Source organism: Planococcus citri, chromosome 2 (assembly GCF_950023065.1).
Source record: "Planococcus citri chromosome 2, ihPlaCitr1.1, whole genome shotgun sequence".
Lineage (NCBI taxonomy): Eukaryota > Metazoa > Arthropoda > Insecta > Hemiptera > Pseudococcidae > Planococcus > Planococcus citri.
In genome coordinates this window covers 17,220,053-17,238,066 of record NC_088678.1, presented here as the reverse complement: position 1 = coordinate 17,238,066, position 18,014 = coordinate 17,220,053, and the positions used below count along the sequence as shown (strand labels likewise).

The window sequence follows — 18,014 nt, the reverse complement described above, 5'->3', positions numbered from 1 at the left end:
AAGCGAGTTTTGGAATATCACTCTTCAAATATAGGTAAGCATATTCAACGATACTTCCACATTTTTATTTGCCTTTCGGCTCTTACGAAATAATTTTTTTTCTATTGTTTAGTGGCGGAACATTCCCTTTTAAGAGAAGCTGAAGAATTTTCACGACTAGAGGCGAGCAGTAAACTCGTGAAGGAGTTTATGCAGAAAACGATGATTGGCAGAGCGTCCATTCGGACCGGTAAGTGAAAAGTCGGTTATCTCACGTTTCTTTCACTTTTTTTTAACCTACTAAAAATATGTTTTATTTTTATTTTAGAGTCAACAGTTGCATCGAATGGTGGGACGACGGACGAGCTATCACAAGTGGAAATGGGGACTCTGGTCATAAACGAAATGACTCAAAAAGAAGAACTACACAATAAGGTAGGTTGGTAAGGAAAAATGATTGATTTTTTTTTTTTAATCTCAATAAATTTTATTATTATTAAAGTTGATCATATACTCGTAGGTACCTAATAAAGTAAGTATGTATATTAGGTCAATTTGAATTTGATAAATTTCCGATCGCGAGGCTACTTTAAAAACGCTGTGCTGATTTACGACTTACGCCGGTGCAAAGGCTCCGAGTGAGTGGATCTCTCAAGGATTTGAAACAAAAAGAATTTAAACAAATTTAAATCAGCGCTTCATTGCCTATGAACCACAATCTACGCGGAACATGGTGGATCGCTAAAAAAAATATTAAAAGGATTTGATCAAATTCACTGGAGACATTCGTATCGAGTTCGAAGTCACTCGGAATTTTTTTCAGCTCAAGAAGTGCCCCTGGAAAAGGATTTGGATCCGAAAAAAGGAGCCATTTCCGAAAAAATTGTGTTTTTTCGCTTCAGCTTCTACTCAAACTGTTTTAGATAAAATGGCCCCATTCCAAAAGATGGCATTTGAGATTCTGCATCGACCTAGGCTATTATTGCAATCAAAATTCAAGGCCACATTCCGCGAGTTCCACACAGCAGTTACCAATTTGCAAATCGTTCATTTTGGGGTAAATTCGTCATTTTAAAATATTTTCTTCTCAAATATTTCGCATCATTAATGCCGAAACATTAATAAATATCGTTTTTGAAACTGAGTTAATTTTTTTGGAACGCAGTGGTTATCAATTTTTCGGCCATTATTTCCAATTTCAAAAAAAAAAAAAATCGAGAAAAATGGTTAAAAACGTATTAAAAATTCTCCATGTTTTCTTGAAATTAGTAATAATGACCAGAAAATTGACACCACAGTATTCCGAAATATTTTTCAAAATTCAGGAATGACAATCTTCCGACGTGTTTGGCATAATCAATGGTACGTAATATTCGAGAAGAAAATATTTTCAAAACACCAATATACCCAAGAACCCAAAAGTAGTTTTGGATTTTGATGGCCAGGCCCCAGATTGACGTAGAATTTCGAATACGACTTTTTGAAACTGGACCATTTTCCTCCAAAATCAGGTCAGATAGGACCAGAGATGAAAAAATCGCGATTTTTTCAAAAATGCGCCTCCTTAATGATTCATATTTCCCCTCCCAAAATTACCTCTGAAGTTTAAATTTATTCTGAGAGGTGCATGCAACTCGAAATAAAGATTTCCACTGAGTTTGGTCAAAATCCTTTGACATTTTTTTTTTTTTTTGCGACCCACCCTAGTTAGCAATTACTTACGACGAATTCCTCAGATTTATCAGATTATGCGTACTCATGGGAAATATTGAATTGGAATATAATGAAGGGCATGTTGGTTACTAGTAAGTACGTCCAGTATAATTCGCAAAAGACCAAAATGATTAATGGAATTCTTCTACGAAAATGTTACATTCGAACCAGCTTAGAAGACCCTTGGACTGCCCAATACTCCCCTGAAATGCGTTCATATTAATGAAATATGATATATCGAAAGTAGTCGACCCTTTGGTGAACAGTTTAAGAAAAGTAAGTAAATCCGGGAAACTTCGTTCTATTTCAAGTGAGTACTCGTATTTGATAAAATCAGAGTTTTGAAAAATTTCAGTTTCAGCCGAAAAGTACGAGAAATAGACCAGAACAGACAGGTCTTCTTCAGTTGATCGACAGTCGAAAAAGTTGATCAAAAGTTCGATTTAGAGACGCGGAAAAATAATGTCTGGCTGTCCGTGAGTTTAGCAACATCTTCCTAGCTGTCCGTGACCCTAGCACTCGCAATGGAGTTAAACAGAGACGAAAAACGGCGCATTTGATTTCAATTATTTAGAATCACTCGCGAAACAGTTAGGGTAAGTGGTTTGCTATTAGGGTGGTGCTTATTTTCAAAGTTGGTACTTTCCTCCCTATCAAACCCCAAAGTGGTGACGACCTCTGGTGAGAAAATAATTCCCCATTTTCGAAAAACTAGCGCTGCGGCGGGCCCCTCAGTTTTCAAAAATTCAAATACTTTAAAATGTCAAAATTTCAAGTTCTATTATCTCTAAAAAGTCTCTTTTGAGTAAAATAAACTCTCATGACGATTTCAGCCCCCTCCATTGAAAACCAAGCTGACCCCCTAAGGTGACTGAAATTTAATGTAAAATACGAATTTCAGCTATTGTAGGCGACAGACTTTCTTTTCTAGGGATGGGGTTAAAATATCCAGGCGAGAAGACATTTTACTCAAAAGAGACTTTTTCAAAGTATTGGAACTTGAAATTTTTCAATTTTGAAAATTTTGCTTTGAAGTTGGTATTTTCTCAAATTTTTAAAAATTGAAAGGCCCACCGAACCCCACTTTATTAAAAATGGGAAAAAATGAAAAATAGGGAATAATTTTCTCACCAGAGGTCACCACTTTGAGGGTTAGGAGGGAGGAAAATACCAACTTTGAAAATAAGGACCACCCTAAATGAGCAATTCAACAAACACCGTCCATAATTCAATATGAAAGAAGAGTTTTCGGTCCTTCGGAGTCAACATAATGTGAATTCAAAATTTCAATGGTGTGGTACTTTGGGCGAAGGTCCACCACACTGAAAAATTTTCAATGTTTTTTTCCATCAAAAAAATAATTTCATTTTGTTTCCGATTGGTAGCCAATAATAAATGAAATCGAAAACTTTACAGGAAAACAATCGAAATGAAAACACTGAGATAGACAAGAAGATTGACATCTTACCTACTAAAGACATCGAGGATAATTTTGGAGCGTTAGTAGGACGTTTGAATAGTAAAATGAGTGAAATAATAAAAATGAGCCCATAGTAGTATTCAGTGATCTTGAAAACATACACTATTCGACGTATTACACGTTTTTTGGTGACTTTACAAAATTTCATCCTATTTAGGGGGCGTAAGGAGATTATAAGGAATCGTAAGTAGAGCAGGAAAAAAATGCATATTCCAGTTCAGTGTTTCAAAAACATACAAATCGATATATATATCACTCGACTTTTCACGATTTTTCAAAATTTTGACCCTCATTTTGGGGCACAGATGGGGGCTTTGAGGGGCTGTATGCAAACAATAAAGTTCATATTCGTACTCAGCGATTTCGAAAACATACCATTCAATATGTCACTCGACTTTTCACATTTTTTCAAAATTTTGGCCTTTTTTGGGGTAGTTGAGAGCTGTGCGGGGTTGGGCCGAAAAAATAAGGCCATATTTGTGGTCAGCGACTTTGAATACATACAATTCGATATATCACTCGACCTTTCACGATGCGACCTCGAAAACGTACTATTCGATATATCACTCGACTTTTCACGATTTTTCAAAATTTTGACCCCCATTTTGGGGCACAGGGGTGCTTTGAGGGGTTGTAGGCAAAAAAAGTTCATATTCGTACTCAGCAATTTCGAAAACATACCGTTCAATATGTCACTCAACTTTTCACATTTTTTCAAAATTTTGGCCTTTTTTGGTGCAGTTGAGAGCTGTGCGGGGTTGGGCCCAAAAAATAAGGCCATATTCGTGCTCAGCGACTTTGAACACATACAATTCGATATATCACTCGACCTTTCACGAGTTTTCAAAATTTTCACCCTCATTTTGGGGCACAGAGGGACATTGGGGGTGGGACCCAAAAAAATAAGTTCATATTCGCACTCGGCGTCCTCGAAAACGTACTATTCGATATATCACTCGACTTTTCACGATTTTTCAAAATTTAAACCCACCTTCATGGGGCACAGAGGGGCTTTGAAGGGTTGTATGCAAAAAATAAGTTCATATGTTCGTATTCAGCGACCTCGAAAACATACTATTCGATATATCGCACGTCCAGATTTGTTTATCAAATATTTATGATTCAGTAGTGTGTTACTTGAAAAATCAAGCAACCCCTACGAACCCCCGAGGAGAGTTGAAGACAACCAATGGTAGTTTGATTAGTAGTTGAGTGAGTAGACTTTGCAAAAAAAATTTGAGCGAAAACGAACGATTTCAAGTGGTAATTTTGATTAATTTATTGGACTGACCTTTTTGGAAACACCTACTCTTTCCACCCCTTTTTTTGGACACCCCCCTTGAGCAATGGGTATCGAGCGTAGTATCAAATTGTCCAGAATTTGAAGGGGAACATTTTTTGTCATGGTAGTTTTTCTCAAAAACCTAATATTTACGGAGTAAAACGCAAAAAACGTGAATCGGAACCGGTTTCAGCCCCCTAAAAAATTTTTCTCCAGGGGTAGGAGAGTCGGTTTTTTTTTGGTGGTTCGGAGGGTCAATCCGAACACATTCCCGAAGAAAAAATTGATGTGCTAATTTTTTCCCTTTTGCCTCTGCTTTTTTATGTTATTTTCCCGCTCTATTGAGTAAAATCTAAAATCCATTTTCAATGGCAGTAGGGACCTTAGTAGATTCTCGTGGATTTTAAATTTGCCAAAATTCAGATTCTCAAAATCAAAAATCTGTGAACCCAAAATCCGTGTAAATTGTAAAAAGAACACATCTACTATCTATCCTCTTTTTGGTGTAATCTCTTTCAGTTTATAGATGTTGGGTAGAGGGTACTTGTGGTGGCCCCGAAGGAGTTGGTTTATTTAGAATAGAAAGTACCTACTTGCTGCGGGTGGTCTGACGGTTGATGCTGACAGTGAGTAAGCTCGTAAGAACTAAGATGTTTTGTATCTTGATTTCTCTTGTGCCGGCATCGGTTCTTGTGTGGTCGCTCTTTTGAATGGCGGTCATGGCTGTTAGTGGAGGGAGAACTGGTTAATGTGAAGGGACCGCCTGTTGTACGTTTTACAGCGTTTCGATGCTACAACTCGGCGCTGTTTTTAGTTGGGTATTCGAACGTTGCTCTTGTGTCTTGTTCGAGGTTACAGTGTTCGTGGTTTGTGGACCGGTGTGTTGTTGGAATCGCGACTGCGAGAATCGAGATTCGCGTTGGCGTTTTTCTTCGCTGGTCGTCGCTTTCGTATTTACGATTTGTTATTGTTTGTAAACATTACACTGTGAAGTTCGCGATACTATTTGCGCAAAGTGAAGTGCGATAATATTATATTTTTCGGTGTTCTAAATGCGGCAAAATACAATTAATAGTGATGCGGTGGCGATATGGTGTTGGATCTTCATCAAACCGACCTCTATGTGAGACCTAGTTGGCTTGATGCGGCCGTTGCTCTTCGTGAGATCAAAAAGGTTTGTTCAAAATGTTATCAGTTATCACTACGTTGTTAGTTTTGACCCTTGGATGATGATAAGAGGGCAGTGGATGGGGCCCAATCACAAATCTGACGTCATATTCGTGTTCAGCGTCACCAAAAACATATTATTCCATGTGTCACACGAACAAAACGCTTTTTTGAACTTTTACCCCCTTTGAAGAGGTGCTGGGGGCCGTGGATGGGGCCCTATCAAAAATCTGATGTCATATTCGTGTTCAGCGTCGCCGAAAACATACAATTCGATATATCACATGCCCCAGATTTCCTTTTGAAATTTTCACCCAAAATTGGGGTTGGGGGTGCTCCCCCTCCGTCAACGAGTGCCATCTCGAAACCTAAATATTTCGAAAAAGTATCAAAATGTACATCTATGAAAATTTTTTCAAAATTTCAAATGGTAGCTCCCACTACAGCACCATTTTGAAATTTGAACTTTCAAATTGAAAGTTCAACTTTAAACTTTTGAAAATTTCAAAATACTTAAAAAGTTCAAAATTCAATGCCCTTTCGAACTGTGAAATCAGTTTTGATCAAAGTATCATAGTTTTGGAGGAATGGACTGCTAAAGTTGAGTACCTCGAGACAATTTGAAAATAATGGAAGCCCCCCACCCGTCCCTGAGGGGGCTGGGACCAAACTGATTGCGGCTTTCTTACTTACTGGGTGGGTATGATATTGTAAAAAAAAATTGAGCAAAATCGAAGGTCATGACCCAAAAACGTTGGTTGAGTTGACATGGAATGACCCAGCAGTAACCTACACTTTATGAGGAATTTGCTCGTTTTCAAGCAGGGGAGACATATGATGAATCCCACAGGAGGAGTCTGGTGAGGGAGAACATTTTGGGTGAGTTTCGTTAAAATTGATTAGGTTCATCGAGATGATTCGCATCGTAAGCACGCCGAAAACAGCGCGAATATTTAGTTCGAACGAGCCATGTGATAATAGTAAACTTACGCGAATGGTTTCTAAACACACTCGTTGATGATAACCGAACGCTGAACTTGTTTGACTGCCAACGAATTTTTTCTACCGTTTGTATTCTCACTTCATGAAACATTACATAATAACCGGAATAGAATACTCGATGTAAGTTCATTTTTTTGGTGTTCAATAACATCAGAGTCGGAGTACTTGCTATTCGAATGCTTTCCTATCGTTGACCTGCACAGTGGGACCTGAGCAGAATTTAGGAGGAAAAAAGTCCCTTTGAATGTAGTAATTTTGGAATATGTCTGGGGGGGAGGGGAGAAATCATAAAAATGGGCTTAAAAACCAATATGGGTATCCTCATGTATGTTTTTTGAGGCGCTGAATCCGAATTCGATGGTAGTTCTTATCTATGGTCATCAAGGAGTGGGGGAGCGGGGGAGGGAGGGGGTAAAATCATGAAAATAGGCTTTAAAACCAATATGGGTATTCTCATGTACGTTTTTTGAGGCGCTGAAACCGAATTCGATGGTAGTTTTTATCTATGGTCATCAGGGGATGGGGGAGGGAGAGGGTAAAATCATGAAAATAAGCTTAAAAACCAATATGGGTATTCTCATATATGTTTTTTGAGGCGCTGAATCCGAATCCAATATTAGTTTTTTGTCTATGGTCATCTGAGGGTGGGAAAGAAAGAGGGGGAGGAAAGGGGTAAAATCATAAAATGGGTTCATAAACCAATACGGGTATCCTCATATACGTTTTTTGAGGCGCTGAATCCGAATCCATTATTAGGTTTTGTCCATAGTAATCGTATGTCCAATGGTTTTATAATTTTTTTTTTTAATTTTGGCTGAAGAAGGGGCAAGGGAGGAGGTGGGACGGATAGAGAAGCCCAGATCGAAAAACTGAGCCCATATTTGGATTCATCGTCCCCAAAAACATAACAAACGATACGTCACATGGTATTATTTTTTTTAAATTTTGGATCATAAAAGGTGGGGGGAGGGGGTGGAAAGGGTAGAGAAGACCAGATCGAAAAACTAAGCGCATATTCGGACTCAGCGTCCCCAAAAACATAACAAACGCTACGTCACATGGTATTTAAATTTTTTTCGATTTTGGATCATGAAGGGTGGGGGGGGGGAGGGAGGAGGTGGCGGTTCACCACCTTAGGAGTACGATGTTTCAAATCGGACATGAAATTTGCATTCACGACATTGAATTGAGTGAAACTTCCCAAGTATGAAACAGGTGCTAACAATTTGGTCAAATTCTTATGTTCTATAGAAAATATGTATGTATTTTAGCTTTCTTATGTATTTTCAGTTGGAGAAAATCTGTATTATATTGATTGGATTGTGTCCATTCTTCACTTATTGTGAAGAGTAAGGTCGCATGTTGGTGCAGGCATGAAATTTGGTCACTTAAAAAGTGACTTAGCCACTATTTCACTTGCAAGTCACTTTTTGTCACTATTTGGACGAAAATGACCGAAAAAAAGTGACTGGTAACTTTTCTTAGAAAAATTGTCGTGTAAAAAAGAAAAAGTGCAAAATTTTAGGTAATTTTATGAAAATCCTTCAGAATCATTACTTTGTAAAAAATTAAAAATCAAAGGTTCAACATTAAAAATGTAACACGATGTGATTTGATAGAGCCGATATTTTCTAAACTGTACAAAGGTAGATCAAAAGATCAGGAAAAAATTCATCAGTTCATCACCTGTCAGAATTTCAAGTGCATTAAAAAGCTATTTTCGATTTTTGGTGAATTTTTGAAAATCAAATTTAGGCCTAAGATGAGGGAAAAAAATCAAAATTTCACCAAATTGACCTTGAAAGTTGAAATTTGAGACGTATCCTATTTTCGACCTACCAAATCGATTGGAAACTGTTTCAACTCGTTTTGAGCAGTTCTGAAGCCTCCAGCAGAGTTTTGAAACTCGAAATTTCCCAAAATTTCATCAAATGGAGATGGAAAGCCGAAATGAATTCTGCGAACTAATCTCAATACGATATGAAGTCGGCTGTAGGTAGATTTCAAGTCGTTTTGGAGCCTCCAGCGCCTTTATGAAAATTACTGGAGTCACAAGATTTTTAAAACTTGAAATTCCCACAACATTTTATCAACTGGAATTAGCAAGCTAAGATTTACTTCGCAAACTAATAATTTCAATACGAGATGAAAGCTTCTTGTTGGGAATTTCAATTTCCCAAAAAACGCCATACAACATTTCAAAAAGGTCGCTGGAGGCTCCAAAACGACTTTAAACCCACCAGCAGTCGACTTCGTAGCGTATTGAAATTAGTTTGCAGAATAAATTTCGGCTTTCCATCTCCATTTGATAAAATGTTGGGAAATTTCGAGTTTCAAAATCTACTGGAGGCTCCAGTAATTTTCAAAAAGTCGCTGGAGGCTCCAAAACAACTTTAAATCCACCTGCAGTCGACTTCGTAGCGTATTGAAATTAGTTTGCAGAATGAATTTTGGCTTTCCATCTTCATTTGATAACTCCAGTAATTTTCAAAAAGTCGCTGGAGGCTCCAAAACGACTTGAAACCCACCAGCAGTCGACTTCGTAGCGTATTGAAATTAGTTTGCAGAATAAATTTCGGCTTTCCATCTCCATTTGATAAAATGTTGGGAAATTTCGAGTTTAAAAAATCTACTGGAGGCTCCAGTAATTTTCAAAAAGTCGCTGGATGCTCCAACACCACTTGAAATCCACCTGCAGTCGACTTCGTAGCGTATTGAAATTAGTTTGCAGAATGAATTTTGGCTTTCCATCTCCCATTTGATAAAATGTTGGGAAATTTCGAGTTTCAAAAATCTGCTGGACGCTCCAGAACTGCTCAAAACGGGTTGAAACAGTTCCCGATCGATTTGGCCTGTTGAAAATAGGGCATATCCCAAATTTCAGCTTTCTTGGTCAATTTGGTAAAATTTTGATTTTTCCCCTCATTTTTGTCCTTTTGATTTTCAAAAATTCACCAAAAATCGAAAAAGGAATTTTAGCTCTTGAAATTTTGACAGGTGTTGAATTTTTGCCTGATCTTTCGATCTACCTTTGTACGGTATAAAAAATTTCGTGCAAGCCCTATGTTGGAACGCAAAATCTGCGATTTTGGCTGACTCGTCAATCAAAATGGCTGCCATTTTGAGAGTAGGGCCACTTTTTTTGAAGACAAGGGCTAGAAATGTTCCTTAGGACTTCGCCCTTGAGAAAAAAGTTGTCCTGGAGGATCGACCGGGAGGGGGGTGCAATAGATCCTTTTGAGGGCTCGCTGACTAACAGAATATATACTTTGCTCTCATTTCTCAAAATTTTGGTCACTTTTTCTTAAATTTTTGGTCACTTTTTGGCTATTTTTCAGTCACTGAAGTCACTAAAAAAAATTAAATAGTGAATTTCATGCCTGTTTGTGTGAAATTAACGGTGAATCATATATCATAGCGTATTGCTCTCCACTCTTGTAATGCGACCATGCAATAGGCATCGAGAGTAGGTATCTCTATCTAAGTTACATAGTACAATATACAGTTCGTTAATTTGAACACAAAATAAAAACGCAAAAAGACACGTGAAAAATAACTAGGTTTACCTCTTTACATCACAATCGCCCAAGAGTCTAACTTAACGTCTCGTCTAACGTAAAACGTATCATTGGTTTACGTAGACGGATGCAGCCTACGTAGAGAAGACGATATGTGGCAACGAAGCTTCTATTTCAACGGCATTGGTTCGTAGTAGACCACCCGCGCAGTTACGTATCTGGACGAGGGGGTAAGAGGAAAGCGCATGTGTCGCGACCGCCGGTTGGCAACCTATTCTATTCTTTTTCACCGTCTCTCTCTATGTATGTAATGTACCATTACCATGTTCTCTTCTCTATTTCTCCTCTTTCGCCGCACCACACCTTCATCTCACTCTGTTTCATTCTTTCCTCATCACTAGATCAGCTATTTCTCTCAGTGTGCGTTCCTCTCCACGCTCGCATCCTGCTCTCCGCATCCTAATCTAATGTCTTAATCATCTGCCTGCCGCCTTTTTCCATACCTTGGCTACGCGCTTCGCTCTTCATCTCCGTGCTGTTTATGTTTGGCGCGAGGTTCGCGGGGAGGTGTTGGTGAATGCGATTGATGGTACCGCTTCCGCCGTTAGTAAAAAATGCATTTTTTTCTTCTCTCTATCATCTCGTGCTAACCAGAATTTTCATCAGTTTGAAAAATTTGTCTTGAAATTATATACAAAATATGGCGTTTTGCGCGACCGCGAATCCTATCACAGATGGAATCCTGGAATGTGTGATGTGTGCTAAGTCGACTAGAACAGAATTTAGATTTGCAACCGAAATATATTGTAACACCTGCTCACGTAGGTACCTCTTACGTAGGTGCGTTAATTTAGAATAGGGAAAAATTCAGGCGATGGATGAAAGGTATTGAAGATGAGATGAATCGTGGAACCCCAAGGAAGAAGTAAAACATCTAACGATAAGATGTGTAGATCTAGTATCTGGACTCTTCATTGAGGGTAAACAATGATTGGATTTGGGCAGGTCTGAACAGATCTAATCCGATATGTAGAGATCATAATTGCATCCGGGGAGTATCCTTTTGCTCAGGTCTGATCAGATGCAATCAGGTCTTCAAGCTCCACTATTGGATCAGATCAGGTCTGCTAATCCAATCAAAATTTTGATTCGACCAGTTCAGGTTAAATTAGATCCATCGAATTTCAGATTTGATCGGACTTGATTGAATCCAATCATTTTCCCTTGAAAACTAAGAAATCAAGAGGGAAGCCAAAGTAATTGAAACCAGATACCAATAAATAATATGTAACACTGTAACAGTATCAATAGGTAATAACTGAAATTTTGAAAACAACAGTCTTCAGTGAAAACACAGGCGAAAATTATTAGATCCACAGATCTGGTCTAGTCAAAGGTTTGATCGGAGTATATTTTTTTGAAAATCCTCACAAGGAGCGTTAGGAGCTGATCAGATCTAACACAGATGACCTGATCGGATTAAACCAGTTTTGATTTGAACAGATCTGATCTGACCTGATTGGCTTGGCCAGGCTAGATCAGGCCCATTAAGGGAGACCTAAATGAATTTCATCAAATGTAACCTGAACCGGGTATTTCCTGTACACAAATATTTGACCTGTATGAATAATGGATCAAACATACTGATACATAGGTTACATTTGCTGGAAGTTTCTGCAAAAAATTTTCACAAAATGAGTTTACTTAATTAAGGTAAAGTACCAGTTGCGGATCCCGTACCCAATTATGGATCTTCCTTTTGATGGCGTTCCAAATTGTGAAAAATGAAAATACAAAGTGATATCTTTTTCTTTGACATCCGTACAGCACAAAAAGAATAAGTTCAACAAAAAAATTATTTAGGCGTGGAAAAAATAATAAATGGTAAAATGCTGCGGGAATTTCAAGTTTCAAAAATCTGCTGGAGGCTCCAGTAATTTTCAAAAAGTCGATGGAGGCTCCAAAATGATTTGAACCCACCTGAAGTCGTATTCAGAGGGTGTTAAAATTGGAGTGTAGAGTAAATTTCAGCTTTCCATCTCCATTTGATGAAATTTTGTAAAAATTTAATGTTTCAAAAATCTGATGGAGGCTCCAGTAATTTTCAAAAAGTCGATGGATGCTCCAAAACGACTTGAAATCCCTCTGATGTTGACTTAATCTGCTGGAGGCTCCAGTAATTTTCAAAAAGTCGATGGAGTCTCCAAAACGACTTGAAATCCACCAGCAGACGATTTCGTGGCGTATTAAAATTAGTTTGCAGAATGAATTTTGACTTTCCATCTCTGTTTGATGAAATTTTTAGGAAATTTAAGTGTCAAAAATCTACTGGAGGCTCCAGTAATTTTCAAAAAGTCGATGGAGTCTCCAAAACGACTTGAAATCCCCCTGATGTTGACTTCGTAGCGTATTGAAATTAGGGTGCAGAATTATTTGCGGCTTTCCAACTCCATTTGATGAAATTTTTATGTGGGAATTTCGAGTTTCAAAAATCTGCTGGAGGCTCCAGAACTGCTCAAAATGGTTTGAAACAGTTTCCAATCGATTTGGCATGTCGAAAATAGGGTATATCTCAAATTTCAGCTTTCTTGGTCAATTTGGTAAAATTTTGATTTTTTCCCTCATTTTTGGCCTGAATTTGATTTTCAAAAATTCACCAAAAATCGAAAAACGCACTTTAGCACTTGAAATTTTGACAGGGAGGTGATGAATGTTTGTTTGATCTTTCGATCTACCTTTGTACAGTTTGAAAAATGTTGTGTAAGTCCTATGTTGGAACGCAAAATCTGCGATTTTTGCTGACCTGTCAATCAAAATGACCGCCATTTTGTAAGTAGGGCCACTTTTTTTTGAGTACAAGGGCTAGAAATGTTCCTTAGGACTCCCCCTTTGAGAAAAAAGTTGTCCCGGAGGATCGACGGGGGGTGCGATTTATCCCTAAGTGGGCTCCCCGACTTATCCGATCAACTTAAAAAAAAAAAACAAGCCATCAGCTATTCGCTGATTGCAAAAGGGTTTTTGCTTTTTGTTAGGTGCTTTTTTTTAGTTTTTTTTCTTTTCGTAAGTTTTATTACAGCCAAAAGCAAGATAGCAAGAAGAAATATTTACAGAGTAATGAATTTGCAAAAAAAAATCAAAGAAAACTGAATAAATAAAGGTTCTGGTTTTGGCAAGCTTTCAAGTTACTTTAGCTTTCAACCCCCCCCCCCCACTTCCTCAGTCCTCAGCTTTCAGCTCTCAGCTAGGGCTAGCTTTCTGCTTTCCTGCTTTCCATCCCTATTCCCTATTATGTACACTCAGTCATTCAGTGATAATTAGCGTAATTAATTAGCATAGCAAGCCAATAAAGAACATCACACATTTTCCCATTTTCCGTTTTCGTCAAAACGTCGCCTATACGCGGCGATGACGTCACCCAGACTCTGTGCACTCTCCTATCCAAACCACAGAATGAGTCTCTCCGAAATACTGTTCACTGATTGGCTACAAACTAAATTGAAAATTATCAATTGCAATAGGCGACTTTTCATTAATTTATCAAATGGAGTTGGCAAGCTGGAATTTACTTCGCAGACTAAATAAAGTCGTTGGAGGCTCTAAAATGGCTTGAAATCCACCAGAAGTCGTTTTCAGAGGTTGTTAAAATTGGAGTGTAGAGTAAATTTCAGCTTTCCATCTCCATTTGATGAAATTTTGTGAAAATTCAAAGTTTCAAAAATCTGCAGGAGGCTTCAGGAATTTTCAAAAAGTCGCTGGAGGATCCAAAACGACTTGAAATTCATCTGCAGTACTTCGTAGCGTATTGAAATTGGTTTTTAGAATAAATTTTAGCTTTACAACTCCAATTTGATGGAATTTTGTGGGAATTTCGAGTTTCAAAAATCTGCTGGAGGCTCCAGAACTGCTCAAAACGGTTTAAAACAGTTTCCAATCGATTTGGCATGTCGAAAATAGGGTATATCTCAAATTTCAGCTTTCTTGGTCAATTTGGTAAAATTTTAATTTTTTCCCTCATTTTTGACCTGAATTTGATTTTCAAAAATTCACCAAAAATCGAAAAACGCACTTTAGCACTTGAAATTTTGACAGGTGAAGAATGTTTGTTTGATCTTTCGATCTACCTTTGTGCAGTTTGAAAAATGTTATGCAAGTCCTATGTTGGAACGCAAAATCTGCGATTTCGGCTGACCTGTCAATCAAAATGGCCGCCATTTAGTCAGTAGGGCCACTTTTTTTTTGAGTACAAGGGCTAGAAATGTTCCTTAGGACTCCCCCTTTGAGAAAAAAGTTGTCCCGGAGGATCGACGGGGGGGGGGTGCAATTTATCCTTAAGCGGGCTCCCCGACTATATTGGTATTATTGTAGAAGAAATGCGTGTTCATTTCAAAAGGTTTTTATTTCACGTAGGTACCTCTACCTACTTGACAAAGATATTTTTCACTTTTTTTTCTCACTCTCATTCTCAGTACTTTTATCACGTTCGTTAACAAATTAACAGAAATAATACTCGTTTTACACATCGTGTACTTCATTATAATGTATCTACTTATACTGCGCCAACACCGTTGAGTATTATAGAGGTTGTGTGGTGTTTTTTTTTTTTTTTCGTGAAGCTTGGTTCTATCAAGAGAGGTGTTTCGTGTACTGATTTATTGTCTACGTATTCGATGACATGTTTGAAATTACTCCTACGGTTGAAAGATTCAGTTGTATTTGTAGTATTTAGTGTAGTAGTTGTAAGAATATGGTCCAATACTGGAAGCTCGACTCGTCGAGTATCATATGTGCAACTCATTTGACCAATTTTTCAACTCTTGTTGCAGGGTAACGCGGAAGGAGAAAGATCAGCATTATGGTTTCGTAAACGAGTGCAGAAAAAGTTATTCGACTGGGGCTGCTATGTACATCAGAACGCCGGAATAGTGCTGTTTGTAGCTATATTAGCCTTAGCTTGCTTATGCGTTGGTCTGAAATCAGCAATCATCCATTCAAAAGTGGATCAATTGTGGATCGAAGGTATGTAAGCTTACCATGTATTGGTGGATTTACATCAACTTATCACTTACATTGCGAAAAATATGATAGCGGAAAACTATAAGTATATACGAGCCCTTTAACGTTATAAAAATTTCGAAAACCTAAGCACATGCAGGTAGATCTCTGCATTGAGACGTACCTATGGTAGGTAAACAAGACGAATAAGACGCATCAAACTTTAATTGTCCGATTGTTTACATAATATATAAATAAAGAAGGACGGGTAGTTTAGATAAAAGGTATATAGAAGAGAGAGAAAAAAAAAACAGATGAAGTTATAATATAACAACGTGAATGCCTGCAAGAAAAGCAGAACCCCGTCAGAAGTCCGCCAATGCTCGAGGACCACCCAGAACGTATACGGACTAGGTGGTCCACCATTTTTCAAGTATTCTGACCATCGCCATATCCATCTTCTCCCTCGCTCCTCCATCTCACCCCGGTGTGTGCCTGTGTTACCTACACTCGGACACCGGTTATTTGTAAATTACCAACAATACGAATCAACGACCAGAAAGCCTCACAACCCAACAGTTCTATACGATCCTCGATTCGATAGTCGATGAAGGAAAAAAAAATCTTCTTCAACGGATAAAAATAAAATGTATAAAAAACCATTCACCATTATCTGCTATTGAAAAACGGTAATTTTCTATGTGTTGCGGGTGCGACCACGTACCTACCTACGTTTCAATCTTAATATAAACTTACCTATCTGTGATTTGGTATTATGTATCGGATTGGTAAGAGCATCGGCAATAAATCGCGGCGAATATTTTCTCAAAGAGTCTTATCTTTGAAGAATTTTGTGTATTTGCCCTCTTCGCGTCTCAACACCAACTGTATCATAGTCTTCGTTTGTATATTTTCAATATTCAAGTGTAGGAATATAAAATAGAAATGTTTACGATTTAAATGTCTTCTTCTCCTATATAAGTAACAAGGGGAAAATACCCGTCCTTCGGACGGGTGGAGTGGAAAGATGGAACTGCATTTTTTTTATTCATTTATGAGAAAATAAACAATTTTTTGGTAATGGTCGTCGTATTTTACCTAATGTGGGTAATGACACTAATGCCCCTCCAAAAAAAAGACCTTTCTGTAATTTAAACTTTTGACCCTCTCCACTTCAGGGGTCAGAACAGTTTCCAGACTGAAAAATAGAAAATTCAAGTATGTACCTATAACCTATACCTACATAAAGTTTGACACGTCGTGAATCCCATTCCTCAAGTTTTATTTCTGAACGTCTGAATTATTAGAACAGTTTCCAGGCTGAAAAATTGAAAATTCACTATATAATCTACCTCCAAAATTTGACACGTTGTGAATCATCTAGTTAGTTTGAGCTCAAAAACTTGCGAAATATCAAAAATTTTACTCCCCCGGCCTTTTTTCCAAAGTCGGCACTCCCGGAATAGACATAATTTATGAACAAAAAATTCCTAAAAACGATAAAATTGGTCAAATATCCGTTTTTAATTCTTTTTTTCATTATTTGAAGGGTTCCTTTCCAAGTCGGCCTAAGTCCATTTTTTTCGTTTCGAGAAAAACACAAATAAGTGTTTTTCTCGCCCTTCCGCTTCAATAATAAATGATGTGATTATATGGTTGTGAAGCTTGATCTTTCTGCTTTAAAGTACCGTATTGGTATTTTTTTAATTTTGCGTATTTTCAGCTCCAGAGCGCGTCAAACAGTCAGAAAAAGTGGACTTAGGCCCATTTGGAATTATCTGATGTTAAAAATTTTGAAAAAGAGCTGAAAAACGCGTTTTTTCAAAAAAAAATTCACGAATCATTAATTTAATACATTTTTGAAACAATTTCATTCGAAGCACCTTCAAATTTCGTCTCTCGAAAATCGTTGAAAAACTTGAAAAAAAACCGGCACAACCGCACTTGTATACAAATTCTTAAAAAATGTATGATTTAGGCCACTTTGGAATAATCAGCTGTTTTTTCGAGCCGGCAAAACAGCGCTCCTGAGCGAAAAAAGTAACGCCAGGTGTTGGTAAAGTTCTAGATTAGGGAAGTATACGCATACGCCATTTTGGTTCGACACAACGGATGTAAACAACATTAGAACGTATGTACGCATACAATCTTACGTGTAAAAAATGCAATTTTTTCGATTGTTCGCGGGTTCGGGTGAATTTTTAAGTAGTTTCCAGCTAAAGACAATGAAATTTCCTATCGATTGATGTTAAATTTTTGTTATTTCGCGCAAAATTGACGATTTTCTGAATACTTATATTATCCGATTTTTTCATACTATATGTGTCAACTTTAAACTAAAAATACTCGAAATCTTCAGTGAACACACAGGTATTTTAATGTAGCAAAATGTTCGTAATTTCTTCGTCTTTAAAATGAGTGTTTATCGAAAGCTCTACATGCAACCGTTCAAAAGTTGTAGAAGTTTAAAGTTGCGAAAACAATGCAAAAACCAACCGCGGATGGTAAGTATTGAACTTTGAACTAGAATTACTCAAAATTTTCAACGAACACATAGGTATATTAATACAGCAAAACGTTCGTTATTTTATCCTTTTTAAAATGGGTCTTTACCGAAAGCTCTACCTTCTACCGTTCAAAAATTCTTGAAGATCAAAGTTGCGGAAAGTGTTCAAATTGTGTTATCACTGTTATCAGTCACTTAGTGTTGATTGTAGAACATTTTCCGCAACTCTGATCTTCAAGAATTTTTGAACGGTAGAAGGTAGAGCTTTCGGTAAAGACCCATTTTAAAAAGGATAAAATAACGAACGTTTTGCTGTATTAATATACCTATGTGTTCGTTGAAAATTTTGAGTAATTCTAGTTCAAAGTTCAATAC

The 18,014-nt window shown here is 37.5% G+C and overlaps 1 protein-coding gene across 1 annotated transcript in view; it reads left to right on the top strand.

The window, feature by feature from the left end:
- The first annotated feature begins 5,259 nt into the window (after window positions 1-5,259).
- The window catches only part of LOC135834820 (protein patched-like), a 43,824-nt gene continuing 31,069 nt past the window's right edge, over window positions 5,260-18,014 (top strand). The window contains exons 1-2 of the mRNA XM_065348786.1: window positions 5,260-5,628; window positions 14,965-15,157. Coding sequence (XP_065204858.1) covers window positions 5,545-5,628; window positions 14,965-15,157 — 277 coding nt within the window. The 5' untranslated portion in view covers window positions 5,260-5,544. The remainder of the gene's footprint in view (window positions 5,629-14,964; window positions 15,158-18,014) is intronic.